At 32.4% G+C, this 18281-nt stretch overlaps 1 protein-coding gene across 1 annotated transcript in view; it reads left to right on the forward strand.

The window, feature by feature from the left end:
- The window catches only part of LOC136972154 (ankyrin-2-like), a 286434-nt gene that overhangs the window by 95986 nt on the left and 172167 nt on the right, over positions 1–18281 (forward strand). Inside the window, 3 exon segments of the mRNA XM_067266710.1 lie at positions 12092–12190; positions 12272–12370; positions 13549–13647. Coding sequence (XP_067122811.1) covers positions 12092–12190; positions 12272–12370; positions 13549–13647 — 297 coding nt within the window.

Consider the following 18281-nt stretch of genomic DNA (forward strand, 5'->3'; position numbering starts at 1 on the left):
TGATTATGAATATCACACAATCATAACTCCATATAATCTAATAATATACAGTCGACTCCGCATAAGTCGACACCCAGATAACTCGACACTCGTCGGTTACGTAGTCATTTTCTGTGGTCCTTGCCAACTTACGTAGGCAATAATGTTATTAATGTTAAAAAACTTGGTTTACTCGACATCGTTTAACTCGTCACCACTGGATAAATCAGCATACTTTTTCTGTTTCACACTTTTTAGAATTCTGATAAGTCGACTCCCCCCTGAAAAATGAGTTCACACCACACAGCTTATTGTATGGTGTGAACTCATTTTCTCAGGAGGGGAGTCGACTTATCAGACATCTAAAAAGTGTGAAACAGAAAAAGTATGTTGATTTATCCAGTGATGACGAGTTAAACGATGTCGAGTAAACCGAGTTTTTTTAGCATTAATAACATTATTGCCTACGTAAGTTGGCCAGGACCACAGAAAATTGACTAATTAACTTACGGTGTTGAGTTATCTGGGTGTCGACTTATGCGGAGTTGACTGTATATCTGGAATATATTATTAGATTTGATATTTATTATTTTTTTAAAATTATAACATTAGGGATACAATGATATTATTAGATGAATTGAAATTTTTTTTAGAATATTAAAATATTATAAATAAAGTTTTCTATAAAATTATAAAAGTGTGTAAAAAATGAAGAAATTATGAAAATGTCAAATATTTAGTTCTGTCTGAAATCTAATTGGCAGAAGAATGGCAATTAAGAAAACATGTATGATAAACTACAGTTAAACTCCATTTATTTATTTTTCAAGATAGTGAAAAAATATCAATATACAGTCAAGATCATTTCAAAGTTGACATAGCCTGTTTTTTGAACTTTTGAGTTTATCATCATCTTATCAATATGTAAAAATTAAATTAACCTTAATTTTACTTTTAAGACAATTTTCATTAAATCCATCAAAAACTTTTGAAGAAAATATTATGTATGTTTTAGAAATTGTAAATTTGTGTTGTATGGTAAAACCATTTCAAAGTTGACATGAAATAAAACATTCAGAAATAGTCAAATCAGAACTTTGTTGGACCACCTTTGGCCTGAATTACATGAAGAAGTCATGTAATTCATGTCTTTAATTACATGAATTACATGTCTATAATTACATGAAGAAGTCACCTTTGTATACTGTTAATTAATTTACAAATGATATCCTGCCCAATTTCTGACCAAACCTTAAATAATTCTTCTTTGTACAATAATAAAGATTTTCTATGGCTAAGAGGAATACAGCAGTCTAATTTATCCCACAGATGTTCTATTAAATTTAAGTCTGGTGACTGCGGTGGTCATTCAAGAACTTTGATATCATTTTCATTAAAATATTTTTTGAGAAGGAATGTTTGGGATCATTGTCTTGTTGAAAGATAAATTTATTTTCAATTTCCAGTTTCCTTGCTAATGCCATTAAATTGTCTTTAAGTATATGTTTATAATCTGCTGCTTTCATTCGATCATGAATTTGAACAATATTGCCCATTTTGAACCCCAAAAAACACCACCAAACCATTATGTAAGGCATGTGTTTTATTGTTCCCACAGTTTTATTTTTATCAAATGCTTGATTTTTCTTTTTCCAAACAAATTTCCGTCTTTTAGCATCCTGCAACTCTTGTTTTGACTCATCACTCCAAATAACATGCTTCCAAAACTCTAGGGGCTTCTCCACAAATTTCTTGGCAAAAGCTAGTCTTTTCTTCTGATTCACTGCTGAAATCATCAGTTTTCTATGAGCTACTCTTCCATGGAAACTTTTTTAAATTTATTCTCCTCTTATTAATTGAAACACTGGTTTCAAGCGTAAGCTCTTTTTTCTATTTCTTTAGCTGTTATAAGAGTTTTCGGTGGTCTTACAGAAAATCATGGCATTTTCTCTTGATGTTGTGGCCTTAGGGCAGTGTCCTTGTGGTAAATTTCTCACTGTATTGTTATTTAAATGTTTGACCACTATTTTTCTGACTCCTTCTCATGATATTTGATGCTTTTTTGCAATAATAGAAGGAGAATTGCCATTTTTTATGCTCATGTACAATCTGCAGTCTTTCTTCAAGACTCAATTCTCTCTTCTTTAATATACTTTATTATTGATACCAAAAAAATATTTAATTGACAACTCTGGAATTAAATTTTGTGTTATAACCAATTTGAAATTAATTTCTTACTGTATTTACAATGTTATCTTTGTTGTCAACTTTCAATTGATACAACAATATTTTACTTGTCGCTCTTCAATTGTTTATTGGTGAAACGAACTAATCAGTTATCTATTGTTTTATGCCAATTAACAAGGCTATAGCAATATGCAGAGTAGTTAACAGATCAGAAATGCATTTTTTTTTTTTTTTTTTTTTTAATGTTAAGTAAAAGCAATTTTTTCAGTTGTCAACTTTGAAATGATCCTGACTGTAAGTAAGGAAACTACTTTTGAATTGCTTTTTGTGGCCTATTCACCAACATTATTTTAAATAAAGAGTTTTGTAATTCAAGTTTTGAGCTGGTATCTCTAAATTAAGTGTTACTTTACTTTTCATATTCATCAACTCACTCTAACACTGGATTAGGAAATGATTAAATTGAAGTGAACGGCTCTCTAAAGCTCCTCTATTAAGTTACAAGCTCTCTAAAATGTCCAAGTGCTTCATGATTTGTCTGATGAATCATCATGCATAAACTAAACATATGATTTCAAATTTTAGTAGGCAATAGATTTCAGCAGTGAAACTATGCTAACTTTGAGACAGAAGTATTATTAGAATCAGTTGTAAAACATAAAATGTATTACCAAATAAAACTAAATGCAATAACAAAGATACAGGCAAATCTATATCAATGAATTATAATATCATAAAATACTAAACAATTGTTAGTCTTTAAATCTTGACACCAATATATGTTTTTGTTACTGCTTGCTATAAAAGCAAATCTTGTTAATCTTCTTAATTAGGAAGATTTTTGACCGTCTTTAGGCAAGCATCTCAACCTGGACTGTTTGTTTGGGCTGACCAGAGAAGGAGAAATGGCTGACAAATTGTAGAAATGGCTATGTTTATTATTCAGCAGGAAGTTGCATTACATATAAGCTAATTACAAGTAACATAATCAAAAACACTACACTACATTACAAAAAGAATACAATTCATTACAAAACATAACTCACAAAATTTAATACTATATTATAAATTACATGTTATGTTCCTATATGCTGTAGATTGTACTCCTTAGTACAGGAGGGTCTAATGATGTGTTCACTTGTTTATAATCGATCAGCGCCGCCGTAACTTATCCGTTACAATTCCCAGACACGCACCTGTTATCAAAGAGTTGACCGTTACGAGATTGACGGCTGCGATTTGCGCTGATCGATTATAAACAAGTGAACACATCATTAGACTCTCCTGTACATTTCTTTGCTTTAATCAAGATGTCTGTAGTAGTCTCAAACTGGTAACATTTTTTTGTTGTTGAACTCATTTAGTTTAACAGCGATCAAGAATGACAGAGTTCTGGAATTATCCAGTCGTCTTCTGAATTCAGTTTTGTTTTGACAGATTATTGAAAACACTTATTCTGCATTAGCATTGCTGTTTGGTATTACAAGAACCAGTTTTGCAACTCTTGTGAGCACAAGAGTTGAAAAACTGGAGATCATTGACAGCTTTCATCTCAGACAGATCATTCCATTCTGTATCCATTTGACACCCTTCACCCAACACTATTTTGCCATTAGATATAGAGTCTTTAAAGACTCTATATCTAATGGCAAAATAGTGTTGGGTACAACAATAGTCATGAAATTCATTATATAATGCATTCCTATTCCTTGGAGTAAATTTCAGAATTTCTTGATACCTGTCACAAAAATATTCTATCTGTGAGTAACTACATTTCTTGTCAAAACTTAAAACTGTACTATTTTTTATAACAGCCTCAGCAAAGGGAGCTTGCACTGTAAATATTCCACAGTTTCCTGCAAAAAGTTACATACTTTTTATAGAAACTACAAACTCTGTTTGGTAAAATAACATCTTGAATGTTGGCAAGGCACTGCTTTGTGGCAAAGCCAATATACAGCTCCATGTCACTGGGTATCTGTGCTGTAAATGTAACATAAAGATCACAAAGTTTTGATTCATGGAAATTTGAAAAGGCAGGCATTTCTGTGGGCTGACTACTAAGGTGGGCAGAGAGCAAAATGACAGACTGCCTACTCAAATGGTGGGCAGTTGAGATCCCTGTTTAGGTCAGCTTTATCCAATAACAGTTGTAAACTTCCAGAATAATTGACATCAGACTAGAAGAGAATCAATATATTTGTTTTGTTGTGTTATAGAGTATTTTTGAATTTAAAAGGCGAGAGCATATTTTGAAATAGAAAACTGACATATGAAGGAAAACTGTTAAAATATGCAAAGATGAAAATAAAAATAAAATGAACATTTCAAACTAACAAGATTAACACAATTTGGCTTCCATAACAAGCAGGAACAGAAACATTGATAAGCAATTGTTATTTTGTTCAAAAAAAAATCAAAATGAAAAAGGATAGAATTTTTTAAAATTGGAAATTCTGTAATGAATTATTTATGTAAATTGATTGCTTATACAACATCTGTAGCATCATTGCTTGTTTTTAATTTGTGAGAGCTAAAATCATCATAAGAATTTAATATGTCTATATTGTTTTATGAAGAATTCAAATAGTGTACGTGTTAACATTTAATTCAAGAATTAACTCACTGATACAGTAAGACCTCGTTTAGTGCTTTCTTGATTAACTTTGATTCGATATAACGTTGTCTGCTCGAAGCCTTAAAAAAAGTTCAAAATTTGCATTGATTCAAATTATTGCAGCATTTCATTGATTCATATATAATATGATTATTCCTGAACACGAACCAATCAGCAAAAAAAGTGGAAATTTGTCGTAGTGCTGTACTTCCCCAAAATCTATGTTTGTTTGGTGCAATTTTGGAAACAATATAACATTATGGATGCCATAGGCAATATTGACTTTGCTTGGCAAGAATTAACTGATAAATGCTTGAATGGATTGTGGAAGAAGATATGGCTGGAGTTTTCCAAGGATTCTCACGAGAAGAGCCTATCGTTGACCAAATTGTCAACCTGATCAATACTGCAAGACTAGATGATATTAACGAGTAGGATATTGAGAAGTTACTGCAGGTTTCTGGTTAGAGCCTTACCAATAACGACCTTCAATAACTGGTAGAACAAGGAATTCATGTAGAACTGGAAAATAATGATTGTGAAAATGAAGAACCCAAAGAACTTGCTACAGATTTCCTTAGTAAAAGTTAGGTAATGATAACCAAAATCATTGATTAAATTGTAGCGAACAATCCAGATTTTGAAAGGAGTAAAAAAACAAGATGAGATGTTTTGGATACAATCTCGTGCTACCGACATTTGCTTAAAGACAGATAAAAAAGACAACAAATGAAAGTACACAACTTTATTGCAAAAAAATCAAGAATTTCAGTTTCAGATGAGCAAGGGCCTTCATCACAAAAATGAACTTTATAGTTTTGTATGCATAGGTTTGTGTTTTGTAACATATATTGTAATACAAATTAATTTAAAAATAACTTAAAATTAAAGTAAAATTTGTTTACTTTTGGACATGTGTTTCCCTTTTCCTATTTACTGTGTGTTAAAACACTGACCGACCTTGTTTAACACTGTTTCATTTAGTGCTTTGTCATCTAGGAATGCATCCTAAGCACTAAACAAAGTCTTACTGTAGTTAAATCACGATTCAGATCTAACAGTTAAATCTAGAATTAATGCATAGTGAATACTGATTTTAACTGAACTTGCAATTTAAATCTAATTCTAGGTTTAACTTGTGGTGATATAGCTATTAGAATGAATATAACTGTCACAAAAGATTTATGTGCAACAAATTAATATTGTAAAACTGAATTTGTATGTGTAATTTTTACTCTCCTTAACTTACTCTGTTATTTATAACAGAGGGAAGGTATAGTGATTGGTTAAAAATCATGACTCTAATGATGCACTCGGAACCAATTACGGTGTGATAATAAAACGACAAAAATGAACATTTTTGAACCCCTTCTGGGCTCTTCATCAGGTTATTAACCGTTCCTAGATAATTATTCAATAATGGAATAATGTTTAAATAGAAGTTTGATTATAAGTTCAAAAACATTTACAAAAACCATGTCATGCATGTGCAACGAGTCGGCGTGTCCGGACAAAATGAGTGGGTAGAGCGAGTTGTGAATCAACTCTTGCCAGGCCAATGACAAAACTATCTCCTCTTTAAAATTTATGCATGTAGCTGTGAGGCTGTATTTAAAAATGTGCATAGCCTCTAACCATTTGAGGTGTACATTGGGAGGTGTAGTGAGGATGAGATTGGCCTGGGAAAAATCAGCTACTATATCTGGATCTGTTACATAAGTAGCAAGGGTCGTGGAGATTCTCACATGATGAATATCTGCCTGAGGTTCTTGTATTCTGATACCCATGGAACGTTTAGTAGAGCCTATATATATCAGATCTCTATTGCATCTATTATCCCTTATAGGGGCACTGTAGGGAGTTTGGTGGGGTTAGGAGGGTCCTTTCCATTACGTAAGGTGTTAAAATAGGCTATGCACGTTTTTAAATCCAGCTACATGCATAAATTTTAGAAAAGATTGGCCTGGCAAGAGCTGATTCACAACTCACTCTAGCCGCTCATTTTGTCTGGACACACTGATTCGTTGCACATGTGTGACATGGTTTTTTGTAAACTTTTTCGAACTTATAATCAAACTTTTATTTAAACATTATTCCATTATCAACTAACCATCTAGGAACGGTTAAGAACCTGATGCAGAGCCCAGAAGGGATTCAAAAACTTGTTTTTTTATCACACCATAATTAGTTCCGAGTGCATCATTATCAAAAATGACCCTCCAAGATTTTTACGTCTTTGGACTATGGACCTTGAAATGTTAAGAAATGCAAAAACAATTTGTATATATATATGTGTGTGTGTGTATGTATGTGGCATGATTTTGTTCACTCTCATTGAAGCATAATAACTCCTGTGCATTTTGTTGAAAATTTCTGAAATTTTGCAAGGAGGTGTGTGTATTAGGGAATTGATACTATTAAATTTTGGTGATTAAAGGTTGAGGGGGTGGGGAGATAAAGGGGTCATGTGTCATATCTCGATTAGGGTTGGACTTAGTGGCAATTTTACTCGTTATTAGCATTTAAAATTTTTTATAAAACCATCTCTGCCTTCAAAATTAAGCTTTTTGCCATTTTATAATAATTAAAAATATAAAAAGTTTTTAATAATAAAATATCATAACAGATGGCATTACAAACTCAGTTTTCAATGTTGCCAGGAAAATCAAGTAACTCATTGCTGGATTTTTGATAAAAAAAAGTTTCAACTTACTTCATATATATGCCTAATATGTTTCAACAACAACACTAAATAACTGGATGAGATATCTCTTCACAAACACCAAAAAATCCAACAAAATGTTTAATAAGATAAACAAATGTTTTCATCAATTTTAAATTGCCATCTTCAGGTTAAAGAATATATATGGAAGATAGAACTAGAGTCTTTTTAAAAAAGTGTCCAATTTCTATTTGATAAAGTATTTACATAGTGACTGATGTCATCTCGCTCATTAATGGTTTATACATAGGATGAAAAATGTACTTCATAAAAGGATCTCCAGGTATGGGAGAAAATATCAAATTTTCTATAATGGCCAGATCTCTAGTAGCAGCTTTATAAATCTCCATTCTTTTTTAGATGTTTTAAGTATGAGCAGTTACAGGTAGGATAAATTTTCCAGGCTTGGTCAAAGATGATAACTGTATTATTCTCAGTAGTATATGCACTTAAAGTGCTAGAAGAAATGCCCTTTCTCTATGGTGTAGCTATGTTCTTTGATTCGTTTCTTCAAAGATCTAATAGTAGCTTCGATACGCTAAATTTTTGTGAAATTGTGCATCCATAAGCAGGATGGAGTAGATGCTGGTAGGCACATGCCTTCCACCAGTTCCTTAGAATTCGTTAAGATGGAATATATAGTATGGTTTCTCTCGAAAGCCAGTTTAAAATTGTTGGTTTTGGTTATTAATGTTGTAATAACGACAACAAATAATGACTGATGAAAAACTCATCATTCAAGGCATATTGCATCGTTACTGGAAACAAGGGTTTCAGTGCAAGGGTAGCAGCAGAGAAAATTTTTAAAATTGAAGGCCCAGGCCTGATGAACAAGACAATTGCACCTGAATGGTTCTGATGCTTCAATTCTGGGAACTCCAGCCTTTTAGATGAGCCTTGATCTAGACCATTATTGTTGGAATTTGGACAGTCCAGTACATTGGAACTGGTTCCTAGTGGCTGGGCTGTGGATGAAACCTTTATGCTGAGCAACTGGAAAGAGTTTTTCAAGTCTTGCGCACTTGCTATCCAGCATTGCTTAATCAAAAACATACACTGCTGTAACATGATAATGCTCTTCCACACCATTTCAGCATAGTCCAAGAAAAGTTAGAAAAGTTGTTGAAGGGGATAAAAGTTTTGCCTTATTCAGCATAAAGCCCTGATCTCACCCCATTAGATTTTCACCTCTTCCAATTGTTACCACATTTTTTGTGAGGTTGTTTTTCAATACAGTGCATGATGTCCAAAATAGGGTTTGTGAGTTTTGGCATTGAAACCAGCCAAGTGGTATTGCCAAAGAATCCACCAGTTTGCGAAGAACATGGGTCAATACCATAGCTAAAAATTGGCCTTTATTTCAAAAAATGACCATGTCTTTGTGTTTTAATATCAATAACGCTTTTTATCTTGGGTCTATGTTCAGGAACTTTTGAATCAACCTGATAAAATTGTTGAAAATGTTGGATTATCTTATTAAACATTTTTGCTGGATTTTCTGGTGTTTGTGAAGAGATTTGAACAGCATATAAAAGGAAAAATAAACTCATACTTTATTTTTCCTTTTATATACTGTTCAAATCTGTACATAATATTAAGTCTATATATATATATCTACATTAAATCATATCTACTACATATCTATAATACACTTGAAAAAATGTTTCTAACAATTTTAAGCTATCATGAAAGAAAAATTAAATAAAAGCAATAGCACCAGAAATCAGTGAATTGCCATGAAATTTTTGAAAAAGTGACAAAACCTCTTAGTACTCATAAAATATTTGTCAAGTTTTTTCGTTTTTTTGATGTACTTGCCATTTACTGGTACAGTCTATGAAGTACAATAGAAAAACAATGAGACACTGTTTATAGCCAACAAAATGGCAACACTGTAGCAACAGAACTGACACCATCCAAAAATATAATTTTTACTTAACCTTGCAAGTTGTAGCACGTTAGTGGTATAACATTTTGTTCTAGAGCAATTTACTCTAGCATGTACAAATGTTCCATTATGTAAATAGAACAATGGCATTTAAAACAATGTTGTTCAATCAAATTCTGGTGAGACCTGGTGAAAATGAAACAAAAACAAAAAGGTGAAATGGGTCTACCAGTACTTATTATCCAGGACACAACTGTTTAGATGGCATAAGGCATTGGAAGAAGGTTGTGAAAGTGTGGAAGATCAACCCCACTGAGGAAGATCGTGTTCAGCAAAAATGGATGACACTGGAAAAAGACAAATGGTCAATTAACATTACTATTATGAGGTACTGGAATGCCTAAGAAAAGGATTCTTTCTGTCCAGTGAGCAAAGTTGATAGTTGGATGCTGCATCATGCTTGTTGGATAAATTCAAATAGCAAAAATTATATACTTATCACAAAAACTACTAACATATTTATTTTATCATTTTGTTCAGAAAAATAGTTTGATTTATTAAGAAAAATTCAGCAGAATAAGAAACTTGTATTTATCAAAAAAACAACAAAACCAAAATAATGCAAAAAATAAATTGCTAATGTGACCAAAGGGTCAGCACTGGATCGGCGATGCTTATGTCATGACTGACACCACTGTGTCTTTTAGGGTAGACAGAAACCTCGATGGCCTTTCATTCTTTTCATGAGCGGTTGCTTACGTAAGTGGTCATGTTCGGAAGGTTGGATGTCTGAGAGACAACGCATCCGAAAGAAGTGCACACTACAACTTAATTATAAAAGAATAATACCCATTTATTTATGTAAACTATTTACACATACAAAGTTCAACATCACCTAAACATTGGGGTGAAATCAACACTTCTTCTGGAACCTGTTACCAGTTGTTTTGTGAAAATACAGACTTGTCACAAACGCTTTCAAACTTTTGAACAGTTCTTCTTCAGGTTAAATTTGATGGAATGCTTTGAAACAGAACATGAATATTCAAAAAACAAATCAAACGCCTATTTTATGAAATCCATTGCAATGGGCATGCGCATTCATGTGTGGATGGTAATTAAGGGTCGGCATCTATGGGGGCCTGCCAGGTTACCAATAGATTAAGCTCCTCCTTCCAGTTGATGCAGGTAGTCCTGTGGCTAGCTCTGTGAATGGCGATGGCTTCCAGCCATTTAAGATGCTCTTGGTGGGGTGTACTGATGAGGATCTTGGCCTTGTCAAACTCCGCCTCTACGTCTGGATCTGATGCAAACATGGCAAGGGCAGTAGTGAGTCGCTCATGCTGAAGGTCCACTTGGTGTTCTCTTATTTAGGTACTTAAAGAGCATTTGGTGGAACTAATATATATAAGGTCCTTGCCCCATCTGTTATCTTTAAGCAGGATGGAGTAGACACCAGGAAGTTTGTTATGATCTGGAGAGTCTTTTCCATTTCAGAGGATGTCGAATATCGTCGGACCTGTATCTGTATCACTAACAAACATCTGCATATGATGTTTGTTGGTGATCTCTGTGTATGCTGCCTTAATATGAGTTAAATGTGATCAGGACATGTGTTATACCGTTAGGATCGATGCTGGCCTTTGCATTCGTGGTGGGTGTGCATTGCAAGCAGTAATGTAGCTCAATGAAATGGTGCATTAGATTAGGGTACTCGTGTCTGGTTGCTATCTTCTTAACCTGAGCTAACTCGGTGGCTGAGGCTTGCGTAGTGGATGAATGGGAGAATGCCCTTCTAACTAGAGCATTAAAGGCCCATCTTATATGAGAATGGGTCACATGAACCCACAGGTATGTATGTAGAAGACGTACATGGTTTGCGGTACACTGATGTGTGGATGGTAGACCCTTTCACGTCTTTAAACATCGAAAACTTATTTGTAATTCTCACATACTTGATTATTTTAAATTTAATTTTAAACTTTGAGTTTGTTTAATATTACAATAAATATATTACCATTTTACAGATTACCATATATTAAACTAACGCTTCTCCCACATCGGGTTGTATAAACTTAAATACCTTCTAAAACCGATAACCGGTGTGAAATATTTTTCCAAAATGGCGAATGTTTTCGCTGCCCCTCCTGGGCTCTTCCTCAGGCCAATTCTTTTGATGGAACTGGATTCGATAATTGAACAGCATAAATAAATGGAACGTGTTCCATGTGACGTTCTCGAATTTTTAAAAAAACAGAACACGTTCCATTTATTTATGCTGCAATTATCGAATCCAGTTCCATCAAAAGAATTGGCCTGAGGAAGAGCTCAGGAGGGGCAGCGAAAACGTTCGCCATTTTGGAAAAAATATTTCACGCCGGTTATCGGTTTTAGAAGGTATTTAAGTTTACCATATATTATAACAATAAAATTATATTTGTAAACTTAACAGAAATATTTTAAAATATTTTTTAGTTATGGTAATGGTATGGTATCTTCAGTTTATCTCTGGTAATTTTATTTTATTTTATTTTTTATTAAAAGTAAGTTAAGGTGGAATTTTATTCAAAAACATTTATTACACTTTGCTTTTAATATCTTATTTTTTCATAAATTTTATATAAATTTATATTAACTTCATTTATTTGATTTTTTATTTTGACAAAAGTTAATTTTAAAGTTTGTTATTAATTTTTAGAGTGGATTTACCCCTTTACATATTGCTGCACATTATGGCAATGAAAACATTGCTCATTTACTACTAGAAAAATCAGCAGATGTAAATTTTGCTGCAAAGGTAAATTTTATTTAATTTGAGATTTAAAGATTTATTTTTAAAACATATTTAATTTTTAATCTATATTTATTTTACTTGTAGCATCAAATTACACCTCTCCATGTTGCATCTAAATGGGGAAAGACAAACATGGTTACATTATTAATAGAGAACAATGGAAAAATTGATGCTTCTACTAGAGTAAGTAGTGTTTGATACTGTATAATTTTATTTTATGTCTATTATGTTTTAGTTTTGATGATGATTGTGCTACATTTTTGAAAATAAAACAATAGAAGTTTTGAGTGTATTTATAACTGGAGGCAATTTTAGTATTATTTGTAAAAAATTAAGGTTACATTTATATGTGGAATTGTCGATGGAGTGCACTTGTTAGGATGGACGAGGTGTTGAGAAGGTTGTATAGGGATGCGATTTGGACACTGAATCAGGAATACCATTTACAATTAAACTTGTTTAATTAAAATAAAAACATGCTTACAAAATTTGTCTATTGGTCATTTTATAAAGGATTTTGTTCTATTTATCTGTCTGAGAAGTGATTCTAAATGTCACTGTCAATGTTGACGATCAGTCCCTCTGTGATGGATGGCTTATGTGTCGATGGTTTTGTGGCTCGCTTTATTTGGTGGAAGTTCTGGATCAGACAGGAAAGTGGGATTGGTTGAGATATTTGCTCACTGTCAAGAAACACAATATAGGGAACTTAAATTTTGTTTATGTGGTTGGAACGTATTCTGATAGGCTATGAATTAGTAAGAAAAGACAGATCTGGAATGAGAACTGAACTTAGAACTTGGAGAAAGAATGTTGTGTCCTTGAGACATGAGTTTATAAAAGGTTCTTTGCTTGGTTCCACATTCTGATTGATCAATGATATTCCACATCACTTTTTGATTGGTTTATCCTTGTCTCAACATGGCAGTTTCAGAGCTTATGGGCCACAGGAAAGTTTGGCATCACTGTTCAACCTGATGCTTTGAAACCCCTTCATAATTCAAGTCTTTAATGTTTACTTTTTTGACAGAAAGAATTTATAATAGTCTTTGCAAGACATTATTTAATCAAATAAATCTTTTTACTATATTATTGTTTTTTTATTTTTCATTCAAAAGGTAGGAATTTAAATGTCCCATCAAACACCTGTTAACATTCTAGCATGTAATTTTTAATTTCGTTTTAGGACTTCACATATATAACAGTGTAGAATTGACAGAAAATGTTAGATAACAGGCTAATTTTTTATACTTCATTGATCAATTAATTGTTTTATTAAAACTTTTTCATATTTTATGTTTTATTTGAAATTAATTTAAATTGAATGATGTAATTCTGAATATAAATATAATATAATTTAGGATGGATTGACACCTTTGCATTGTGCAGCTCGTAGTGGCCATGATCAAGTGGTTGATTTACTATTGGAAAAGGGAGCTCCTATAACAGCAAAAACTAAGGTAAATATTTATAAATCTAAAATTGCAATAATGCATATTAATATGATACATTATAATCTTACATTATTGGGCTGCAATTTGAAAAAATTGTAGACCTAGAAATTCCCACTGTCGTTGTCTGTCTGCCATTCCTTAATCTCAAAAATGGTGTTAGATAGATGAAAGTCAAGACCAAATATGGAAAGCTTAGGAGCAGGAGGCCCTGATTAACTATATACAATCAAGCTTCAGGTTATGAAAGCCCCTGTTTTCGAACAAAATTTTGAATGCCATATTTGCTTCAGTTTACATACAATAAAATCAAAATTAATTAATTAATTAAAATTAAAATTTAAATTTAAACCAAAGCAATTGAAACATAATATTTCAGAAAGTGTGGACAAAGTACTTGTTGTCTGTCTTGATTGATTTATTTGGTTATATTGCATTTGTAGGCATTTTTATGGATGTAATACAGCTAAAAAGATAATTAAAAAAAAAAAAAGTCATTGTTTTGGGGGTCGGGAATGGATTAATTCATGTTACATTGTTTCTTATGGGAAAATTTGTTTTGGTTTGAGAACACGCCAGTTTCCGAACAACTTTTAGGAACGAATTAAATTCGTAAGCTGATGTTTGATTGTACAGACTTCTGGTCTAAATTAGAAGTCTCATGATTTCAATTAAAAAATTTCCCCTAAATGGAGTAACATTGATGACTGGCATGACTCTGTTGTTATCAGGAAAAGTATGATGTACAGAGGCAAGACACTAATTTGAGATGGAGAACATATGTTCAAATTAAATAAATTAAGAATATGATCAAAAATTTGCAGCCCAGCATTGTGATGATGTCACAATACATAATTGTTCATTTTATATATATGTTTAAATTTAGTAGTTGAAATTTAATTTAATTGAGAATTAAGCACAATCAACTAAACCTTTAACTTTCAGTAATGAAAATTTTAATGTCAAATTGGCAAATGTTTTCGATCGTAACCAAGATCTGCATTGAGTCACCAATGATATTCCAAATTGGAATTCACAGAACACAACTTTTCAAAATATTTTTTAAATAATTGGAACAAAAACATAATGATGTAAAACAACAAAAATTATAAATGTAAATAATAGGTGGTAATTTTAAGAAATATAAAATTATAACAGATATAAAAATAAGACAATAAAATATTACAAAATAATAATTAGTTTATGTCAGTAATTCTTGGTTTTTCATAAAAGCATTGCCATGCATATGAGACATTTTTTCCATCCTTAAAGTTAATGCAATTGCCAGTCAGGTCAGCCTTTTTTATTTCCATAGCTTCTAGAGCTCTGATTCGGTTGGTGTGAAATGAATGCTTAATTAATGTGGTCTTCTGGAGATCAGCTTGCACATTGGTCTCAGTGGTGTAAATGGACTGGGTGGTGGTATGCCTTTTATTCAAAATATTGTATGATGGTCATTCAATCTTTTGTATATGGAACTTTAAAGATAGAAGATTTCAATTTGACATTAAAATTTTCTTTACTGGAAGTTAAAGGTTCAGTTGATTATTCTTAGTATTTAGTTCCAATCATTGAGAAGAAATATTTTTTATTAATTTAGAATTATTTATATTTTATTCATTCTCAACTATGTATTTCAGTATATTTATACTTCTTTATATGTTTTATTTGAAAATTTTAAATAGTTTGGGAATTTTGAAATAGTTTGTCTTTTTCAAATTAAATTTATTACTGTATTATTGTTTAGCTAATTACAAATTAATTACTAATGAATTTCATAATGAAATTTGTTATACAAAATGATATACAGGTATTCAATGTTGTATATGAAATGATTTACAGGAATTTAATGTATATACAATGTCGTAGATCCTGTATATTGGGGCCACAGCCGGAATGTTGCAAATTCATATTGGGGAGCATCAAGATGGCATTGTAAACAATAGTCCTGCAATGGAACTCTTTAAAAGAGTCCTAGAGCATGGCTATGAGTCCTTTTGGGCTCAAGTTATCTAAATTGTCACTCGCAGTCCCCAGTTGGCACTGTGAGTGACCAATATGGTTATATCTAAATTAATTTATTAATGGCTCTGGAGGTAAAGATTGGATAGAGGTCTAGGTAATGTAATTGACAACACATTTACATGGTAAGCAGGACTTGCATGTTCAAATCCTGCTCTGAACCAATCTTTTCTTCCAAAATATTCTATTTCAGTTAAAAATTTGATTTATTTCTAATTATTAAAATTATCTTGAGATGATAGCCTAATTGCCTACTTTTAGCCAAGTTGCTTTAATGGGGTGTAGCATTAGTGAAGCCTCTTCTGTATAGCTTACAATATTGTATTTGATCTCAAAATTTCATTGATCAATTTTGATAAAACTTTATCATTCTCCATTTATTGCAATGAGGAATCTAAAAATGTTACAAAAGATGGAAGTTTATTTCATTTTTGAGATACAAGGTTGTAACGCAAGCACACACAACAAAGTGATACTTCATGAATTGTGTGACTTTGTCAGGTGATGTCCGAAGGTTGCTAGCATGTCTTCTATGGGCTTATAGAATTAAATTGTTCTGAAAATTTGAAGGACCAATTTTTGTGAAACTTTGTTATTTTCCAGTAATTGCAGTGGGGAATCTAAAAATGTAATGAGGGTCCATTTAAATGTAAAAAATAGAGGTTTATGACTTCATTTTTGATGTACAGTGGAGTCAAAATGGCAATGTCTGAGCTCCTTGATGCAATTGAGCACGCATAATGGAATTTAAGGGAGAAAAATAAAAAACATCATTGCATGCACTTAGTGGAAAATAGATGTGAAAAATGAATAAAACACAAGAACAAAGGGATATCTTTGTTCTTGTGTTAAAGTTCCATATACAATTCTTGCATTTCAGAAGAGGCAATCCAAGAACAAAGAGATATCTTTATTCTTGGATTGCCTCTCCTGAAATGCAAGAATTGTCTCAACATAACCTAGCTAGTGCAATGATTGTATCTCCCATGGCTAGCAGCTACAACAATTGCCTCTCCCATCACTGGCAGGTACAAGTAGGGTTATAGGATGGCAGAGAAAATTTATGTCCAGTGTGCCAAGATGATGGAGTGCCAAGATTCCAAAATTGTTATATCGGCAAACTAATAAATTCATAGAAAATTGTCACATGAATATGAAAAATTGTTATGAAATACAATATGCCTTATATTAATAAAAGGTGATTTTATAATTTTAAAATTTGTAACAGACTAATGAAAGGCTTATCCAAAAGGTGTTATATTTAAGTTTGTTCCTGGTGCCAAATGCTCTAGCCAGACACAGTATGCATTAAAGTGTACAGTACTGAAATGAAAAGACAAACAACATTACCTTGTCTTCTATGAGTTTATTTCTCCTAATAGAAACTAACATACACACTATTAGCATATTGATTTACCATGGTATGTGTAATGTAAGTGTTCTAAGTGTGCATCTCCTTGCTGTGTGCAGTGTTTGTATCATTCATGCAGATTCTCAAATATATCCTGCAACAAAGGTTGCTGCAGATTCCTGCAAAGGGAGATGATTTGCTTGCATAATGCAGGCACAGTTATTGGTAGATCTTTACAGTTGAACACACTCTCCTTTAACATTTCCCACAAGTAGACATCAGTGGTGTAAGATTGGTGGGATGGGTATGGGAAGTCAGTACCACATGAAATGATTCATCCTGGAAAGTTTTCCTGCAGAATGGCTAGAGATTCTTGAGCACTATTACTGGTTGCCCCATCCTGTTAATACCATTGTCATGAATAGATAGTGGAGGCTCTTTTTACATCAGAACTTTCTCAAATCCTGAAGAAATGGTCCAATCACCATGTCCCTGTAGTGTTCTTGGGTGATGGAAGAGCATTGCCTTTCTTTTCACTACTGAGAACATGTATGGATGGAGCTGTGCCTCATCAACAAACGTGTGTTTGAGATGCACGAGTTTCAATACTGTATATTTTGGCACATACTGTATATAGCAACAAGGATACTCTTTTTCTGGCAGAAAGCGCAGTTTGCCTATATGTGACTATCAGGTATAAGGATTGACTATTCTGTGCCTAACAAGTACAAGGCTTACTTCTTCCTTTCTGGCTCCATCTCAATTTTGTCACAATATGACAAAGTCACACAATGCCCTAATATATAATTATTAAATTAGCTGTAATATAGCCTGATAAATAAACCGGGCAGATCATTTGTCAACACCAACTATTCCAAAACACTAATTGTTATGATTTTAATGATAGAATAATAGTATAAATTTGTTAGTTTGTGTCATTTGAATTGTTTTTAATTTGTCATGTTGAAATATATTTGAATAGAGATACAGTAGAGCGTCGATAAGTGGAACCAATTGGGGACTGGGGTCCTTCCAGTTAATGATTTGTTCCAGTTTCCGACTTTGTACGAAAAAATACATTAACCTGTCCGATGTTCAAATTTTTCTCCGTTGCGTGTCGCTTCGTGTTGAATTTTCGTCGATTTTAAGCCTAACGAAAATTTTTATAATAATAATCGAGGCTATCGTATCGTTAAAAATTATTTCTGCATTTTGTACAAACAAAATAAATATATTAAAGAATATAAAAAACATGAAAATTATACTTTAG

The sequence above is a fragment of the Centruroides vittatus genome, unplaced genomic scaffold, assembly GCF_030686945.1.
Source record: "Centruroides vittatus isolate TY-2023 unplaced genomic scaffold, ASM3068694v2 contig_2818, whole genome shotgun sequence".
Classification (NCBI taxonomy): domain Eukaryota; kingdom Metazoa; phylum Arthropoda; class Arachnida; order Scorpiones; family Buthidae; genus Centruroides; species Centruroides vittatus.